This window comes from Podarcis liolepis (genome assembly GCF_965112155.1).
Source record: "Podarcis liolepis genome assembly, chromosome: 5".
Taxonomy (NCBI): Eukaryota; Metazoa; Chordata; class Lepidosauria; order Squamata; family Lacertidae; genus Podarcis; species Podarcis liolepis.
This window is the reverse complement of record NC_139556.1, coordinates 49,710,206-49,728,057: the sequence shown is the minus strand read 5'-3', so window position 1 is coordinate 49,728,057 and position 17,852 is coordinate 49,710,206. Positions and strand designations below refer to the sequence as shown.

The 17,852-nt window shown below is 40.7% G+C and overlaps 1 protein-coding gene across 3 annotated transcripts in view; it reads left to right on the top strand.

Moving 5' to 3' along the window:
- Nucleotides 1-17,852, top strand: part of WDR11 (WD repeat domain 11) — a 58,711-nt gene that overhangs the window by 18,736 nt on the left and 22,123 nt on the right. For all 3 annotated transcript variants that reach the window (XR_014526887.1, XM_083506107.1, XM_083506108.1), the window contains exons 11-17: nucleotides 578-662; nucleotides 7,112-7,218; nucleotides 11,167-11,242; nucleotides 12,154-12,262; nucleotides 12,585-12,709; nucleotides 13,719-13,866; nucleotides 16,999-17,105. Coding sequence is in view for 2 of the 3 variants with exons in the window: in XM_083506107.1 (XP_083362233.1) it covers nucleotides 578-662; nucleotides 7,112-7,218; nucleotides 11,167-11,242; nucleotides 12,154-12,262; nucleotides 12,585-12,709; nucleotides 13,719-13,866; nucleotides 16,999-17,105 (757 nt within the window). In the remaining variant the exon portion in view is untranslated. The remainder of the gene's footprint in view (nucleotides 1-577; nucleotides 663-7,111; nucleotides 7,219-11,166; nucleotides 11,243-12,153; nucleotides 12,263-12,584; nucleotides 12,710-13,718; nucleotides 13,867-16,998; nucleotides 17,106-17,852) is intronic.

Below are 17,852 nucleotides of genomic sequence, written 5' to 3'. Positions count from 1 at the left end.
GGGAGCTTTTACGAAATGAGCAGACAGAAAAATCTGTCCCTCCACTGCCAGCCTGCTTCATTTCTTCGTTTGGTTGTAGATGAAGGGACTTTCCTTCCTTCACGGCTGGCATAGAAATGTAGTTGGCTGGTGGAGGGGTTGTGGAACATTCTGTCTCTCCTCCACTAGCTCATTGAATTTCCATGCTTGCTGCAGAGAAGGAGAAGCTCCTTCCCCCTGGCCTCCTTGGACACTATCTTTGTTAGCATAGGAGTGAGAGTGGCCCATTTCACTTCCACTGCACTACCCACTTTCCTCCATGGAAGTAGTCTATGTAGCCTATGGCTACCCGGTAAGCTCTTACACTCAAGGCTAGTGTAGTTACCAGTGGATCGGGCCTAATGTTGTGGGTGGGTGATGTAAAACCTGCCTAGCAATCTAATCCATCACTTGAGGATGAGTGACTAAAGGAAACTATGTGGAAAAATAAGTATAAGAGATTCACTTTTGTGGCGGGGAGGGGGACAAAGTTGATTTTAAAATGTCATGTCAATGTGATTTCTGTAAATTTTGCAAATATTCAATTGACTCCTTGCAGGAACAAGCAATGGCTCGGTCCTGGTGTATAATCTTACCAGTGGGCTCCTACACAAAGAGTTAAGCATTCATTCCTGTGAAGTCAAGTGAGTTTCTTTAAATAGTTGTTGATTTTCTGGAGAAAGGAAGATTAAAATGTTTAATGTGCTATAAGCAGTGCTGGCATTTGGCTTAATCATAAAATAGTATGCAGGAAGATTGTTCAATAGGGTGGTTTTCTTTTGCAAATAGAGCCATAGTTCTGTGAAAACTGTTCTGCTTTATAAATATTTGAATTGGTAACTAATGTGTGTGTGTTGATCAAGGCTGAACACAAGCCTTTGTGTCCCTAGACATTGCAGCATAGAGAATTTCTGCCTAATGTGAGTCTGATTACAGCTATATTTATAAGGACCATACTATGTGCGAGGCGGTTCCACAATTCTTCCTCCTGACTGTGTTTTGTATTAAACAAAAGCCCCAAATGGCCATGGAAGTCTGAAAAGAGGAATGGAGGACCAGCAGCTATGGGAAGACCATGGACTGCTGAACTCTTTAACTCTCATCCCATTGTTTGTCCTGTGTCTTTGTCCCTTGTGTGTGTGGGGGGGGGAGGGGAGGTAGACATGATAAGTAGGAAAAGGGTTGCACGGTCCTTCAAACCTGCTGACAGTCCTTCACCATTGATCCTAGGCTTACGTGGCTGCTTATTTATTTAAAAGTAAAACTTCAGGATATGGAATAATAAGCTGGCTGTTACAAGTCACTTGGTTGCTATGACTCTCGTGACATATTTCATTGCAGATCAGTCTGTTCACGGAGACTTACTTTTGTGCTACAACTGCATTTACAAGTAGATATACAGTCTTATGAGATGCTGCCCCTAGGTAACAATTCAAGAGGATACAGTCATGCTCAGCATGTTTTGTGAGCATCTCAGTGAAATCTGAAAATAGAGTAAACCAGACTTGTTGCAAAAGCCTCCAGAAGTTACTAGCCTGGAAACATTTGTAACCTGCTCCTTTTTACTCAGAAGATTCCACTTCATTTCCCCCCCATGGGTGCCGCTCTCATTATTATCAGGAAGTGGTGCCTTTCTGTTTCTCTCCCCCGCCCCGCCCCCCCGCCCCCGTTTTTAATAATGGCACACCCACCAAAGGGAAGTGCTGTTGGAGACAGTTCAAGCTGCCTGAGCCAGTCCTTCACCCAGAGTATCTCTGGGCCCACAGCTTGGGCCCAGAAGCTGGTCCACCTGGCAAAGCAATTCAGGTTCCCCCTGCTTTGCCAGCATATTCAGCTTCTATGTACCTACCGCCTGCGGAGGAGGTGAATCCACTTCCTTTGTAGGCAGCATAGTCATTGATCTGGCTGGCAAAGCAGAGCTGTGCTCCTGCTTCACTCACCTGCATGGAACTCCTGGTCGGAGTCAAGACAGAAATAAACAAGCATGCAGTTTGAATATACAATTACACATTTGTACTTGAAGCACCAGGTGTTTGGTCACAGATATGCGGAGCTGATTGAACTACTGGTCTCTTGTACCTACATGTTGATCTTTTTTAAAAAAACAAAACAAAACTTGCCACTACCTTCCAGGATGTGGTAGGCTGGAAAAGAAATGTCTGTGACAAACATTATTTCTGTTATCTATGCACAGAGATAGCACAGTTGGTTCTGATAATGCTTTTTTTCCAGGCTACAAACAAATCAGAAAGTGGTTTATGCAATACAGTACAACATGACATTTATGTGTGGCACGTGGCAGACCAAATCGCTTTTGCTTATATCACTGCTAAAGACATCAAAACACAAGAAGCAGTTAACTAGAAGTGGGTGATCATGAAAATCTGCTGTGAGCTTTATTGCCAAGTTCATATAGAGGATTTCTATTGCACACAGCAGTGCCTAGAGAAAAGAGTATTTGCTTTTAATCTTTGTCTAATTTCTTTTCTCTTCCATCATGTGCTAGTGTAACTTTGATATTCTGTTGCTTAGCTTTTTGAGTCTTTTGAATCCTGCCATGTTTTATATTAATATTAGAACATTTAATGCTTTAAACATTAGTGCTAATATTTCCCCAAAGTTAATTTTAAAACTATTTAAAATGCCTTATCTCATTGCAGTTTGAAAAGTGTCTTACATAATTTTATATGCTTCACTTTAAGCATAATTATACTTTCATCTTTTTCTCAGTTTAATAATTGATAATGTTAGTTTGGGCATTGAAAAAGCCCAATCTTAAATGCAATCAAGTATTAAAAAATGTTTTGAACATTTTAGATTTAAAATTAAATTTAACCAAAATAAAAAAGAAAAAATATTTTTGTAATGATGGACAGAAGAGTGACAAAACGCAACTGAATTTTACATTTTCTAGCTACAGAACCATGGAACCTATTCATTATTAATTGTTCTGTTTTATATATGAAGTAAACAAAATATATTATGTTTTGGGAAATAAGTTATTATTCTTGTATATAGGTTCTGAAATTATGGGTATTTTGAAAGGTAAAAGGTAAGAGTTCAAAAGCATACCAGTGCAAGTAGATAAATAGGTACTGCTGAGGCGGGAAGGTAAACGGCGTTTCTGTACACTCTGGCACTTGTCATGGTGTTCCATTGTGCCAGAAGCAGTTTAGTCATGCTGGTCACATGGCCCAGAAAGCTGGCTGTGGACAAACGCCAGCTCCCTCGGATATTTTGAAATATATTTGTCAGTAAGCATTGTGGGACTGGTTTACAAATGAGTGCCTGCCATATATTTTCTTACCAAGTCCTGCAGAATCAAATAGAGTAAACTCTCAAGTATGAACAGTGTGGGTATGTGGACATAGTCAGCAACCATTTCCTTCCTTTAAAAATAAATAAATAAATGAAATCTGCCGTATTTCCAAATTGCTCAGGCATTGTTTGTGCTCACACCAATTTTATCCTAGCAACAATCCTGCAGTATAGATTAGAGTAGACCAGGCTTGGCCAAACTTGGCCCTCCAGATGTTTTGGGACTACAACTCCCATCATCCCTAGCTAACAGGACCAGTGGTCAGGGTTGATAGGAATGACCGCTCCCCGCTTAAAACGGGGGGCGCCCTTTGCGTGGACACGTGTAGCCCCTAGGTCTGGAGCGGCCCCAACAGCATAGGCTTGGCTTTGCCTTCCCTCAGGTGGGATACCTGGAGGTCTCCGCCTACCTCAGTCAGTTGTCCAATCCCACTTGGGGGAAGCATTGCCAAGGAGACCAGGCCAGGTAGGGGAGGGATTACCTGCCCACACAATAGAGGGAGGATCTTACCTGGGAATACTCACTTGGCTCCAGAGCTTCTCCCACCCTACCCACCCTCAGTTAATGTCTTATTTTGCAGGTTAACTTTTCTTCACAGGTTTTGCAGGTTAACTTTTCTTCACAGGTATGCGGGCGCTGCTACGTTAAGGTCGCTGTTAAAGGGCCGGAAAGGAATTTCCCTGCATTGGCAGGTTTCGCCTTTCCCGTAGCAAAATGTCACAACTTTGGAGGTATCAGGCCTTGGGCGGAATCCTTTTGTCCATCTTCCTCTTGCGGCGGCGATACCAGGGTTCCCCGTTAAAGGGGTTTTCTGAAGGGAGGCTTTGGCCGTACACCAAAAGGTCGTCATTGCTCTCTCCTGCGGCGGCGGCGTTACAGGGGCGGCCATCTCTGCTTGAACATATGTTCTCCAGAGCCGGCCCATCCCCCCCCCCACACACACACTGGATAACCCTGATGCTCCCTAGGTCCCCGGCTGGGGACCGGGGAGGGAGAACGCCCAATGCCTGAGCCAAGGTCTACCCACATTTGAAATTTAATAAAGTTGTGGCCAATTTAATCCCAAAGCACGTTGTCTTGAGTCGTTATTCCACATGACGGGGGGGACCGTGCAGGATCTGGGGACTCCGCCTGTCCACGCAATTATAGTCCGAAAACATCTGGAGGGCCAAGTTTGGCCATGCCTGGAGTAGACTAAGAAAAAGTGAATGGCTTAGGGTTACTCAGTGAGCATCTTGCCCTTCCAGAAGGTATTCCTCTAAATGGGTACCAGCTTGGTGATATCCAGAAATTGGGGATTACAATTCCCCTCAGCCCCAGCCAGCATGAAAGGGATGACTGGAGTTGTTGTAGTTCAAAACATCTGGATGGCAGCACCTCAGCTAGTCCTGCTCTAAAGCTCTGTGGGACTTTACTGAATGCATTGAGGGATGTGTTTGTGCATGCAGGTGCTCATTAGAACAAGCAGGTGTGTATCAGAACTGTTGAACTGATAAGCAACAATTTTAAAATAGCAAGGTGGAGGGGAAGGAGAGCCTAGCAGTTATTTCTCTTCTACAGGCCACATTTCCTCACAGAGGCTGTATGAATTTAATATTAAAAGAGTGACTTGAGTGGGTTGCCTTGGGTTAGTCAGAAGTTAAGAAGTTGCAAAATTCAATATCTTTCTATTCCATAGTTAAAGTGGCTGTTACAAATTGCACTGTATATAAAAATACATGAGCCTTGCACTAAAGAAATAGGTGCAGTTCATAAAACTGGTGTTCTGTGACTACTAATTGCATCCAATGAGAGTTAGGTAGGTTTTTATGCCAACTTATCTGAAAAATGGCAATATTCCAGTAATAGATTGCTCTTGCATTAATGCTGGAACATTTGCTCTGATTTAATGCAGTGAACAAATTTCTTGCACCTTTATTCAAAGGACATTAGTGGGGAAAGGCTTTATCAAGCATTTATAAGCAAAAGTACACTTGACTCCCAATGCTTCTAAGTGGCTTTCCCCCATCAGCATGAAACTATATTTCTCTCTATGTGTGTGTTGTGTTTAGATGTAGCAGAATAGCCCAGAATTCCAGAACAAAAAGATTCTTCTCCCCAGGACTCAGATAATAAGGAGAGGACAAAAATGGGTAATGGGTTTTGTGTGTTGGAGACTTTTTTAGTGGATTTTGTCCTCAATTAAGAATATTTGTGCCATAAATCTTAATCCTGTAGCTTATATTGCACAATCGAGTACAATAAAGTGTGTACAATAGAGTACACTCGTCTTAACACATCAATGCATCTAAATTCTCAGTGGGTTAAGAGTAAATCATTAAGATCACAATCTCAAGTATGTTTACTTAGGACTCAAGACAGTGCCATACACAAATTACTGTGGGGAATGAGTGTGTCAACCTGCATCTGGGAACACCTAAACACTGGATTGTGGAACACTGCATTGTGGGAAATCTAAAGTGACCATGGTGTGTCCTACTGCAATTTGTAAAGGTCTGGTTTCAGCATCATAGGAAGCTTCCTTATCCCGAGATGTGTAGAGCCGTTGACACAATTGCACTTAAGTGGCCTTGTCATCACTGTGGAGTGTGTAGGCTGCCTTGGTTCTCTAGTGAGCTGCATGCCGTGAATCAGGGGGGCTGATGCCTAGAGGTCTGGTGGAGTTAACATTTGTCTCAACCTGACTTAATATAGAGGAGAGAACATTATCACGCCTATCATGTGGTGACGGTTCTCATCACCCTGGAGTCAGAGTCCTCATTTTCAGGGGACGAGGGCAAAGACTCTGAAGCTGAAAGACAGGGGCATACAGGGCCACCCCCAAAAGCATGTCCGCTGGATCACCCATTATTGCCTGTGCCCTGCCCTGAGAATGCAGTGTTGGCCTCTGCAGAACATCTGTTTGAAGCCACTGGGAGCTGTCATTGGATTTGGAGCAAGGTGACATCAATATGCAGGAGCTCATCTGTCCCTCCCATCGTAATCAGGAGAGGTGGTTTGAGTGCCAGATAGTGCTTGGAGGAGGACCAAAAGTCGAATTCTCCTCAGACAGGTGTTAGTATGTTCAGAGTTCTCAGCTCAAGAGGTAGGTTAATGGCCTGTTTTGGGGTTACACTGTCTTGGAAGGAGCTGGTCCATATCTTGTCTTGGTTTCCATTTAGAACTCCCATCCTCCTGCTTTTTCAAAAGCAGCTGCACAGATTGCTAGTTTGTTTCTGGGCCTAATTCAAGGTCCTTAAAGCCCCAAAAGACTTTGGCTTGAATTCAACACCTGGTCCCGCTAGTGGAAGTCCACTCAAGTACTTCAGCTAGCACAACGGGGCTTTGTCCCACTCTCTTTCCCATTGCCTACCCCCCATTTGGCCCCATTTGACATCAGGAGAACTATCAGAAGTGCACATGGGAGGAGGAGTGGGGAGAGGGTTGACTTGGGCAAGCAAAAACACTTTCACTGCTAGACCATTTGTAACAGCAAAATGTTGAATTTCTCCCTTGGGCCTCAAATATCTGAAATACCTTCTTTCCATTTCAAGGGAAGGGCAAGCGGAATATACTGTAATTATTATTGTTTAAGTAATTAAGTTTGTCTGACATACATTTAATGTTTCCAATTTGAGTGCTATGCAGCCCTCTATAATAATCTGTTGTATCCTCCCCCTCCGCACCCCTGCAGCATGCAGTTGGAGCCATATTTCCCCCACTCCATTAATCTGCAGCATTTCCTACAAATTCAGATAGTTTGCATAATGTATTCTATATATTCTACTCCGGCAGGGGCATTGAGTGGACAAGCTTGAGCGGCTTCCTTTCCTTTGCCACATCGACTCCTAATAATCTGGGGCAGGTGAGAAACGAGCTGCAGTTGGTTGATCTTCCCACAGGTAAATATATTGTGAAGCATAACCGTTGATGACAAGATAGGTGAGAAGTGATACCTGTGTAATGTAGGTTTTTTTGCAGACTCCTATCGGTTGGCTTCATCTCCATTATAAAGACAGGAGTGGAATAACCGAGCAAGGTGGCTAACGTAACTATTTTGAACTCTGAATTCAAAACATTTTAGACCATGATAGCTCAGCAAGCCCCACACTCATTTCATGAATCATCTTCAGGGCATAAAGGAGAAGAAGTGTCTATGTCAGCAAAGGGTTGAATATTATTACAACTGCATATATTTTAGCTTCAACACCAATTCATACAGCACTAGGTTATCATTCTAGCTCAGTAGTTTTCATACTTTATGCAGTCTTGTCCTCATTCTAAATTTACTATATTTGCTGTATTTTCAACATCTCCCATTGGAGATAGCCCATTTCTCTGCATAACTTGAAGGCAATGGCCTGTGGCGTAGTGTGACTCTTTCCTTCTACTAGTCTTGAAATTATTTTAGTTCACAGTTTGGATAGGTGTTTCCAATGTCTTCAAGTTGGTTTACTATATGCAAGTAGTATATATTAATCTGTACATGTTTTTAAATTTGAATCAGTTGGTTGAAGGAAATGGGATTAATGGGATTTGTTCCGTTTCCATCACAAGAATTAAAGTGTTTTGATATTTATGGCAATATCTCTTCAGATGAAGGGAAAATGTGCCATATTTATGCAGTTTTAAAAATACTTTGAACTATAGCTGGAAGTATTCAAAAAATAAAATCAGTTATGTACACTCAATATATTCTTAGATATTTGGAAAATGTAGTTTTTGCTGTAAGCTGAGTAATTAGCCCAACCAATGAACATCATGGCTGAGCTAGATTCTGTGTTCAAAAAATAATGATTTCGCCACAACACCACACCGGTTTTCATACTGATGATATAAACTTAGCAGCCCTGTGCAAACCCCATTGAAATGAATTGTGATGGCTGGGATAGTGCCTTCCATCTTCTTCGTTTTCTTAGCAACTTGGTAGAATATGCTTGCTAGTAACAAACTTCACACTATATTGTGATTACTGCAGCACATTCAGCATATTTCTCAATTTCAATACCGTTACCCAGATGGATTATGTTTTTAAAACATTCATACTGTTTTATAACTATGAGCTATAATGAAAGAATGTTGGTGAGTAAATGTGAAAATACTGGTTCAGTTCATTTTCCTCCACAGGCAGTCTGCTATTGCTGCTTCCTGTGATGTTCTCACTAAGTAAAGAAATCTGCCACTGATAGGAAAAACAATTTTAGAAACGGCTAACGAAATGGAAACGTCCTTTCCATTTTCTGAAATAGCTTTCCCACAGTTTTTTAAATATACAATTCTATACTATTTAATATTGGGTTTGTGCAGAGGTAAGGGCAGCAAAAATAAGGTTGTAATGATTTGGAAAATCTGTTCCTATTCAAGTAAGCATATTCTTTGACATTGTGCTAGTATCCTTCTATTAAACATAGGCTGTGAATATATCCAATACTTATTGTCTTGTGTAGGAACCGTGTAGTTGGAAATGATCTAACAGATCATGTATCCAGCCTCCAGTAGTACCACAAATTACCTTCACCTTAAATTATCTTCAATAGATGCTCATCTAATCCTTACCATAGGGCTTAAAAAAATAAATAAAGCACAAACAAACAAAACTAAAAATATGCAAATACTTTAAAGGGACAATTATAGGATCAGTACAGATAACCACCCCTGCCAACCTAGCAGTTTGAAAGCATGTCAAAGTGCAAGTACCGTATTTTTCGCTCTATAACACGCACCTGACCATAACACGCACATCGTTTTTAGAGGAGGAAAACAGGGGGCAGGGTGTGAATTCTGAATGAAACAATGGATGTATCATTTTTGTGCCTCATGCTGTGGCCACAGACATGTGGCCTGATGGTGAATTTGGGGTGACCCAATGCAAAAATCCTGAGGATCCCTGTGGATCTGTGCTTTGTAACCACGTTTTTGCACCATTGTGGCCCCAGGCAACAGTGGGTGCGTGGTTTTTTTGGTGCAGGCTGTAGCCATGGACATGTAATGTGATCTGATGGTGAATTTGGGGTGACCCAGTGCAAAGATCCTGAGGATCCATTTGGATCCATGCTTTGTAACCACATTTTAAGTGGGGAGGGGAGGAAAAACACAGAAGGGACAAGGAGCACGAGAGGGGTGTGCAGAGAAGCAGCTGGCTAAGAATGCAGGAGAGGGGTTTAATGGGAGGGAGGAAAGGAAAGCAAAAGTTTTCCCCCACCCAGCCACCCAAGCCAGCCCCCCCCCTCTCTCTCCCACCTGCATGTTTTCCAGCTGCCTGTGAGTCCCTAAAATGCTACCCTGGACACAGCAGCACCGGAGCATGGAGTGGAATTAGAAGGAAGGATGCAATCCTTTCCTTTCCCCTCTGCTTGCCTGGAGGGGAGGGGATTTCCCTGCTCTTTGTTCCGTTTGAGCAAAGAAACAGAAGAGGGTGGGCAGTAAGACCCTGAGGCAGAATGCAGGAAAGCAACAGCTTCCTCTCTTGCGCGATCGGCTCCAGGGACAACACATTCACTCAATAACATGCACAGACATTTCCCCTTACTTTTTAGGAGAAAAAATCTGCGTGTTATAGAGAGAAAAGTATGGTAGATAAATAGGTACCGCTCCGGCGGGAAGGTAAACGGCATTTCTGTGCACTGCTCTGGTTCGCCAGAAGTGGCTTAGTCATGCTGGCCACATGATCCGGAAGCTGTATGCCGGCTCGCTTGGCCAGTAAAGCGAGATGAGCACCACAACCCCAGAGTCGGCCACGGCTGGACCTAATGGTCAGGGGTCCCTTTACCTTTACAGATAACGTGAATTGATACAGATCAATTAAGATACCCAAATTTCTCTCACTTATTCAGAAAGATGAGTTCTGAATCAGAACCAGAAGGATATGTAATGAAGTCCCACTATATGGCATTATAATATTACAGGACTTTTTTGGCAGTGGAAAATTTTAAATTATGAGAGGGTTTTCTGAAATAGCTATTGTCTATCTGTTCTTTTACCAGAGTGTGATGTGCAAGTCCTTTAGGTCTTTCCATTTTTGTTAAGTTGAAATATGAGCTGCTGTCAGTAGCCAGGTTGCTAAATCCTTCAGGTATTGAGTACCCGCATTCCCATTCCATAAATTCTACAAAGCAAGTTCATGAGACATTATAATACTGGTTTTACAGATTTTAGTCCTTTCCTTATAGCCATCAGACCTAAATTTAGAGACCTATGGACATTCCCACGATAAATAGCAGAAGATTTAGGTGAGATTACGCAGCATAGAAATATAATCAATTAATTATTCACATGAATCACAAAGCAGCTTACAAACAATAAGTAACCAGTTATACCTTCAGAAATCCAGTCCTGCCTCCCTGGGGCATTTGAAGTCTTTTGTAGCTTCGTTAGGAAATTGCTGCAACTTGCAGTACCTATTACAATAGTTTGCACAAATAAGGCACATTAGAGACTTCAGGTGTTGCGCTGATTGTTCAGTTTCTGTAACTTGAAACTGATTGAGTTAGCACAACATCAGTGAGAGATCGTTGGAAAGTCTTAAATCAAAAAGACTTGGAGAACGGTGGTAAATTGCAGATTGAAATCAGAGTTTCCATCCTTGTGTAAAGCAGAGGAAAATTGGGTTTGTATAATTGAATGGCTCGGAGCCAGCATTATAGTAATGCTTCATGCTCAATATCCATATTACAAAATGCTAGCATAATGTGTTTGCGTGGGCAGCAGAGACTCTACGTGCAGTTGAGTGCTGAGAAGAAAAAGCAAGATGATCAGTGTGATTAAATAAATAGCATTTGATATGTCAATTATAGTAGCTTTGCTTGTGGTTGCTACTTTACATCTTTTTTCCTGTATCTCTTGCGTCTTAGGTAGAAGCATTGCATTTCGTGGCGAACGAGGCAGTGATGAACCAGCTATTGAAATGATAAAGGTGTCTCACTTGAAGTAAGCAGATTGGCCAGGAAAAGTTGATGTGTTGAATTGTGCTAGAATAATCCAGTACCTACAGCGCATTTCTTTCTGTAGGAGGAAGACAGTTGAAGAAACGTTATTGAAATATTGAGCAAACAAATCTGAATGTACTGATGAAGAACTTGGTTGTGTGCCACTCAAATACATTAGGCTTTTCTTCAGTGCTGTGCTTATGAACTAGGACAGGGCGTTATTGCTGTAATATTATATCAATCTTCCCACTTTTCCATTTCTCCCAGAAGCAGTTCAGACATTATTTCAAGTTGCTTTCTGCACTGGTAGCAAGCTAGTATCTCCTTTCAAGGGGGAAGATCTGAAACCAGGAAGATCAAGTATTTTCTAAAGACTGGAGTAAATTTGTAAACAGTTAATGGCAGGGATGTAATGACACTTATAATGTGGAATTATTTATGGTAATTATGGTTATATAATAGATGGATAATGGTAGAAGATGCAGCAAACTTAAATTTAAATATAGAACCCATGGAGGGAGGGAAGGAGATCTGACGGTTCGAAAGAACCTTGTATTTTAATGTTTGAAATGGTTTTGTTTTGTTTTATATGTATAAAATTATCAAAAACTCAATAAAAAATTATATATATATAAAAGTATCTCCTTTCAAGGTTGGAATTAAATATTACAGCCTATGCAATCACCCCCTGTCTCTTCCTCCTCTTTCCATTAAACATATGCAATTTTTAGAAACATTGACATCCTGAAAAAAGTTTTGTTTTGCTTTTTTAACCAAGGAGCGTGGGATCAATGCTTGTTGCAGCAACCATGCTTTGTGCAGCTCCCATTCAGTTCAATAGCACTTCTAGGCTACTGGAAAATTCTCTTACGTATGTATAATGCTGTAAATAGCTTCTTTTTAAAATTTCAGACAGTATTTGGCAGTAGTTTTTAAAGACAAACCTCTGGAATTATGGGATATCAGGACTTGTACTCTTCTCAGAGAAATGTCAAAGAACTTCCCTACAATTACTGCTTTGGTAAGGAATGAATTCAGTCAGCTTCTCATCAAATAACTAATTCTTACATACATTCTTGCTTTCAGAATGGTGTCTGTCCACTAGTGTTAGAAGCCTTTCACCCTAGGTGGTTGGGCTAGATGACTCTATAGGTTTCTCCCAACTCTACAATTCTGTGATTCTCCCAATGTAAACAGCCAGTAAGGAAATGGGACTTGACTTGCATATTGTTAGCTTTGATAGCATTTTTAAAAATCTCTCTCATGCATGTAACACTGGATCTAATTTAGGGTTGGTAAATAATATCTTAAGATGTGAACAGTCACGACTTCTGTTCTTCCAGGAATGGTCGCCTTCTCACAACTTGAAGAGCTTAAGAAAAAAGCAGCTTGCAGCCCGCGAAGCTATGGCCCGGCAAACAGTGGTATCAGATACAGAACAGAGCAGTTTGGAGTCATCGGTGATCAGGTGTCAACACTATTCTCAATTAAAAATCACACCAGCTTCTCCTTTGAGTATTTGTTTTCTTGCCAAGAATGCATTGCATTAGCACTGCATTTTGGATTTACAGACATTTATCGATGTTGTAATTTAAATGGGCTGACCTTTAAGAATCTTTGTACAGTGGTACCTCGGGTTACATACGCTTCAGGTTATATACGCTTCAGGTTACAGACTCCGCTAACCCAGAAATAATGCTTCAGGTTAAGAACTTTGCTTCAGGATGAGAACAGAAACCGTGCTCCGGCGGTGTGGCAGCAGCAGGAGGCCCCATTAGCTAAAGTGGTGCTTCAGGTTAAGAACAGTTTCAGGTTAAGAACAGACCTCCAGAACGAATTAAGTACTTAATTCCTGAGGTACCACTGTACAGTGAAAGTAACAGTAGGTGGCAAAGCATGTGTCAGAATCTGATGCCCTGCATTACTGAAGCATGTAAATTGAAGCCCTGCATGTGTGGGGGAGATTATATGAATAGATCAGCTTCACTTTAATTTGTTGGTTTTATCATGGGCCTCCAGACCATGCCCTGGAACTAGTGACCAGAAACTGAAGGTGGTTGTTTCTTGCCTCCTTTCAGCTAATTATGTTTGATTCTTCATGTTGCTTTCATTAATAGACTACTTAGGGTGGAATTCAACATTGCCCTAAGTTGATAATTCTGTCTGGCAAACAGAAGTGCATGCACTGATTGAACTATTTCCTCTCCCCCACATGCACTGTTTTGGGGGTTCACCTGACCTTCCAGAGCAATATCTGGGGATGGCATGCAATCAAGGGGAGGGGGGCAAGGTCCTGTTGCACTACTAGGACTTCTTGTGCTGGCTTCTGTTTGTGCTGCTTATAATTGCAATGTTTGAATTAAGATACGGCTTTTTCCAATTACGTACAGTATGTGTTCATTTAATAGTGTAAGTGTAATTTGAGTGAATCTGATCGTTTTGAAAATAAAAATCACCAGTTGGCTTCTCTTTCAAAGCTTATTGCAGGAAGCTGAGAGTAAATCGGAGCTGAGCCAGAACATTTCTGCTCGGGAACACTTCGTGTTTACAGATACTGATGGACAAGTTTATCATTTGACAGTAGAAGGGAATTCTGTCAAAGACAGTGCAAGAATTCCTCCTGATGTAAGTTCAGTGCTATATTTCTAACTTTTTATTCCTTTTATAGATTTTTACAAAACGGCTTGCAACAACATACAGCAAAAAGTACCAATTCTTTTTTCTTTTTCTTTTTTTTAAATAATAAATTTTATTAGTATTTTCCACACAACAAAAAACGAAAAATAACAATACACAAAACACAAAAACATACATATGAAAAACAAATCCAAATCTTACAAATTAATAGTATAAACACTAAAAAGGAAAACAAACATTGACTTCCACCAATCCCACAGCACCTTCTTTACCTCTCTTCCTGTTTTCCTTATCATCTCGATCCTAGCATCTAAATATATATCCCTCTTTCTTATCCTTTCACTTCACAAGGTTATTCCAGACTCAGCCAGAGTTCTGTCCTCGAACCTTGTCTTTTAAGGTATTCATTTAGGCACTCCCATTCCTTTTTCACTACACTTTTTGGTTTTTGTCTTATTATATCTGTCAGTTTGGCTAACTCTAAGTATTCTGAAAGCTTACATAACCATGCTCCCCTAGTGGATAACTGATTCCCTTTCCAATACTTAGCCACCAGAATTCTAGCTGCAGACATTGCGTATAAGAAAAATTTAGTTTTATCTTTTGGAACATCGTCGTTTAATATTCCTAAAAGGAATGCCTCTGGCCTTTTACTGTATGATATTCTTAGTATTTTCTTTATTTCTTCATAGAACATGCACCAAAATTTCTCAATTTTAGAACTAAGGGTCATGCTTAGTAACACCGGAAAGAGCACTGAAGAATATAACAACTATTCTTGAGGCGAACATTGTTAGTTTGACCCAACGACTCCTATAGCCATGTAATGACTCTGGTATGCACAAGGAACTCCATGCCAGTACGATTTGGAATCTATTACCTCTGGCAGCAGAACTAAGAATACAAAATCTTCTGTTATGCTGTCCCAGTGTCTCCAGTAGGATTACTTGTTAAAAACACTTCAGAATCTTCTTTCTTCCTTTGCCTTCAGATTAGTAGCATGCCTAAACACACACTCTTTAAGTCATAGTTATGCATATGAAATGCTGACCTCCTGTGGCCACATAAACAACTTTTCATTGCTGAAATGTTCTAAATTATAGCCCTTGGCTACGTCCCTGAAGCTACTCACATTTGACAAGTTCCATCAACCTTTACCATCTCTACATGATTTGCAGCTTCACTGTCAGTTCTTAAATATTTTCAAACAGAATATTTAGTTTTCTGGTTCTTTGCTTTCAAATCCAAGTAACAAAAAGAGCTTCTAAATTAACCCCAGAGGCTAGTTTCCTGCCTTACTGCCCATTTATTATTTGACCACTAAACAATTGTAAACCTGACATCAAGAACCCCATTTGTCTTCTAAAGTGCCTGGATTTTTCTAAGCAAGACATGAAGTCATCCTTGCAGTAGCACACCATGTGTAATTTTGCCGACAGGCATTTGTAGGCTAAATGATTGTTTGGCTTCCAAATGCCATCATGTCACAGTAAAACTGACCCCCTCTTTCAGGGGAGATGAATCGTGCCACAAAAGAGGACATTCTTGGCCCAGCTCAACATTTCACTCTGAAAGTCTTCATTTGTTCTTTTTCATTGCTTTAAAGCTTTACAAATCTTTTAGATTAGCTTTTCTCATGTGGTGTTGCCCTCCTTTATATAGGTCAGCAATCAAGATATTTTAAAAATCCTTCTGTTCAAACTTTCAGGGTGTCTGTTTTCAGATAATGTGACAGCTATCACAAAGAGTGACCTGCTGTTATAAATCCAGCCTCCGATGGCTTTAGAAATATGTCAGATTATGGACCGGGGAGATGAAGAATAATAATGGCAAAACTCCTGTATTTTGTGGGGTTTTTCCTTTGGGGTTTAGTAGAAAATTATCTGTTACAAATATAGATGTAATATATAAATGTCGAAGCTACTTCAACAACCTTTTATGTGAATGTCATTGGTAAAGGGAGGGGGTTATTCAAGTGATAAATAATCTATTTTACATTCTGTATGGATAATGGTTTGTGTGTGTGCAGAGGCATACATATAATTAGAGAGCATACATGTTCTGCTATTTTCAAATCACTTAACATCAGTGGATTCTTAAGTGCATTTACTTGATTGTGTGTAGATACTTCTTCTTTTTTGTATTATGTGCAGTATAGTGCTAAACCAATAAATAAATTGTGGTTCACGAGTAGTTTAAGGGTCAGAACCTGGCTCTCTGTTTTTCATCTCTGAGCTACATTATAAAATAGTTCATCTAAGCAAGTAGATTTGTCAGGGAGGACCTTTTATTCAGTTATAGGATTAAAAGAAAAGGTAACTGAGGTTGACTGCATATTCGACCTTGGCTTCTCTCTTCCCTAAAGCAAACATACAGTTGCTTCCCCATTGATCCTTTTATTAACATTTGTGCTTTAGCATTTGGAAGCTTTCATTTTCAAACGAGGGAGGAAAAAAACCACAACTCTACAGTGTAGTACACATATTCCTGAGCTTTCAAAATATAATATTAAAAAAATAAGATTCTGGCCTCAAAACTATATTAATGTTGTTTTTAGTGGCCTCTCTTGTATCAACAATGGAAGAATTTGACTTACTCTTTTTTGGTATGAGGTCAAAATACTCAGCATGAGTTGGCACAACATCACAAAGGCTAGAAATGAACCACATAGTTGATAATAAAAAAGCAAGTACAAGTTCGCATATTATGGCTTAGATCCTAAAGCAAATTTGTTTAAGAAAGTTCACAGAAGAAAAGTTTTCCATCCCTTGCAGCCACCTGCATGCTACTCCCACAAGCCTCTTCAGACAGTTGTGCAACCCTTACAGTCAATTTGAGTGAGTTCGGGGCAGTTTGGAATGATTTCCACATCCCCCAGCATCCATGCTGGATCCTACAATGATCAGAAGAGCCTTCTCACCCTCCAAAGAGGCTTTGCAACAGGGAGCAGGAAGAGTCTGCCTAAGTGACACTCCTTCCATGAACTTTCTTAAGCTAACTTAATTTGGAATGCAATTTGGAATGTTTTACAAATGATTGATTGGTTTATATTGCCACTTATGCCTATTTTGTGTAGTTTCTGTTTCACAGCTTTAATCTCTGCTTTTTAAAACTTTGCAGGGAAGCATGGGCAGCATAACATGCATCGCGTGGAAAGGAGATATCTTGGTCCTGGGAGATGTTGATGGAAATTTGAACTTTTGGGACTTAAAAGCCAGAGTATCCAGGTAGTGATTTGTTAAACAACAACAAAACAAACCCCTCCAGTGAAGCCTATTTCGCACATGACTCAAGTGATTGCCCCCCAAAAAGTCAGAGATTGAGGTGTGGAAAGTCATTTTCTGTGAATCAACAATCCCGTCGTGAGAAACTGCCCAGGAAAGCTCCTCTACACATATACCTCCAGAACCTTCCTGACATTTCTGGAAAATGCCCAAACCACATGGGTTATGTTTCAAAAAAATGGCTAACCATGCACATACGTAGGAGTTCAGTGCTGTATTTACTTTTGCTGGCAACTACTCTACCAAGTAATAGAGAAAGTGGATCTAATTCATAGCACGTGTTTGAAATAATTCTAAATTTTGCCACAAAACCATGTCAGACCCAAGTTGTCTATGAGCCCACTAGCTGTACAGCTTTCTTTTTTCAAAATATGGGTCCAGAAGGATTGCCACACAAATACTGGGATTGTGTACGTAATAAGCTGACATGATGCTGTTGCTATAGTGATGCTTCCTGAGGTGGTTTTGGGGTGGCACAACCAGTGTGGCAGCACAGGGTGCTGTGCTGCAGGGACCCCCACAACAATACTGCAGAATGGAGCGAGAGAGGTTGGGGGGGTGCATCAAATTTTAGCATCACACAGAGTGCTGCTGAAATTTAAGAGCCCAAAGCCCACCACTGATGCTTCACTAGTTTGCTATAATCAAAATAAGAATATCTGGAGAGGGGCGAAGTGGTGGTTTAGATGA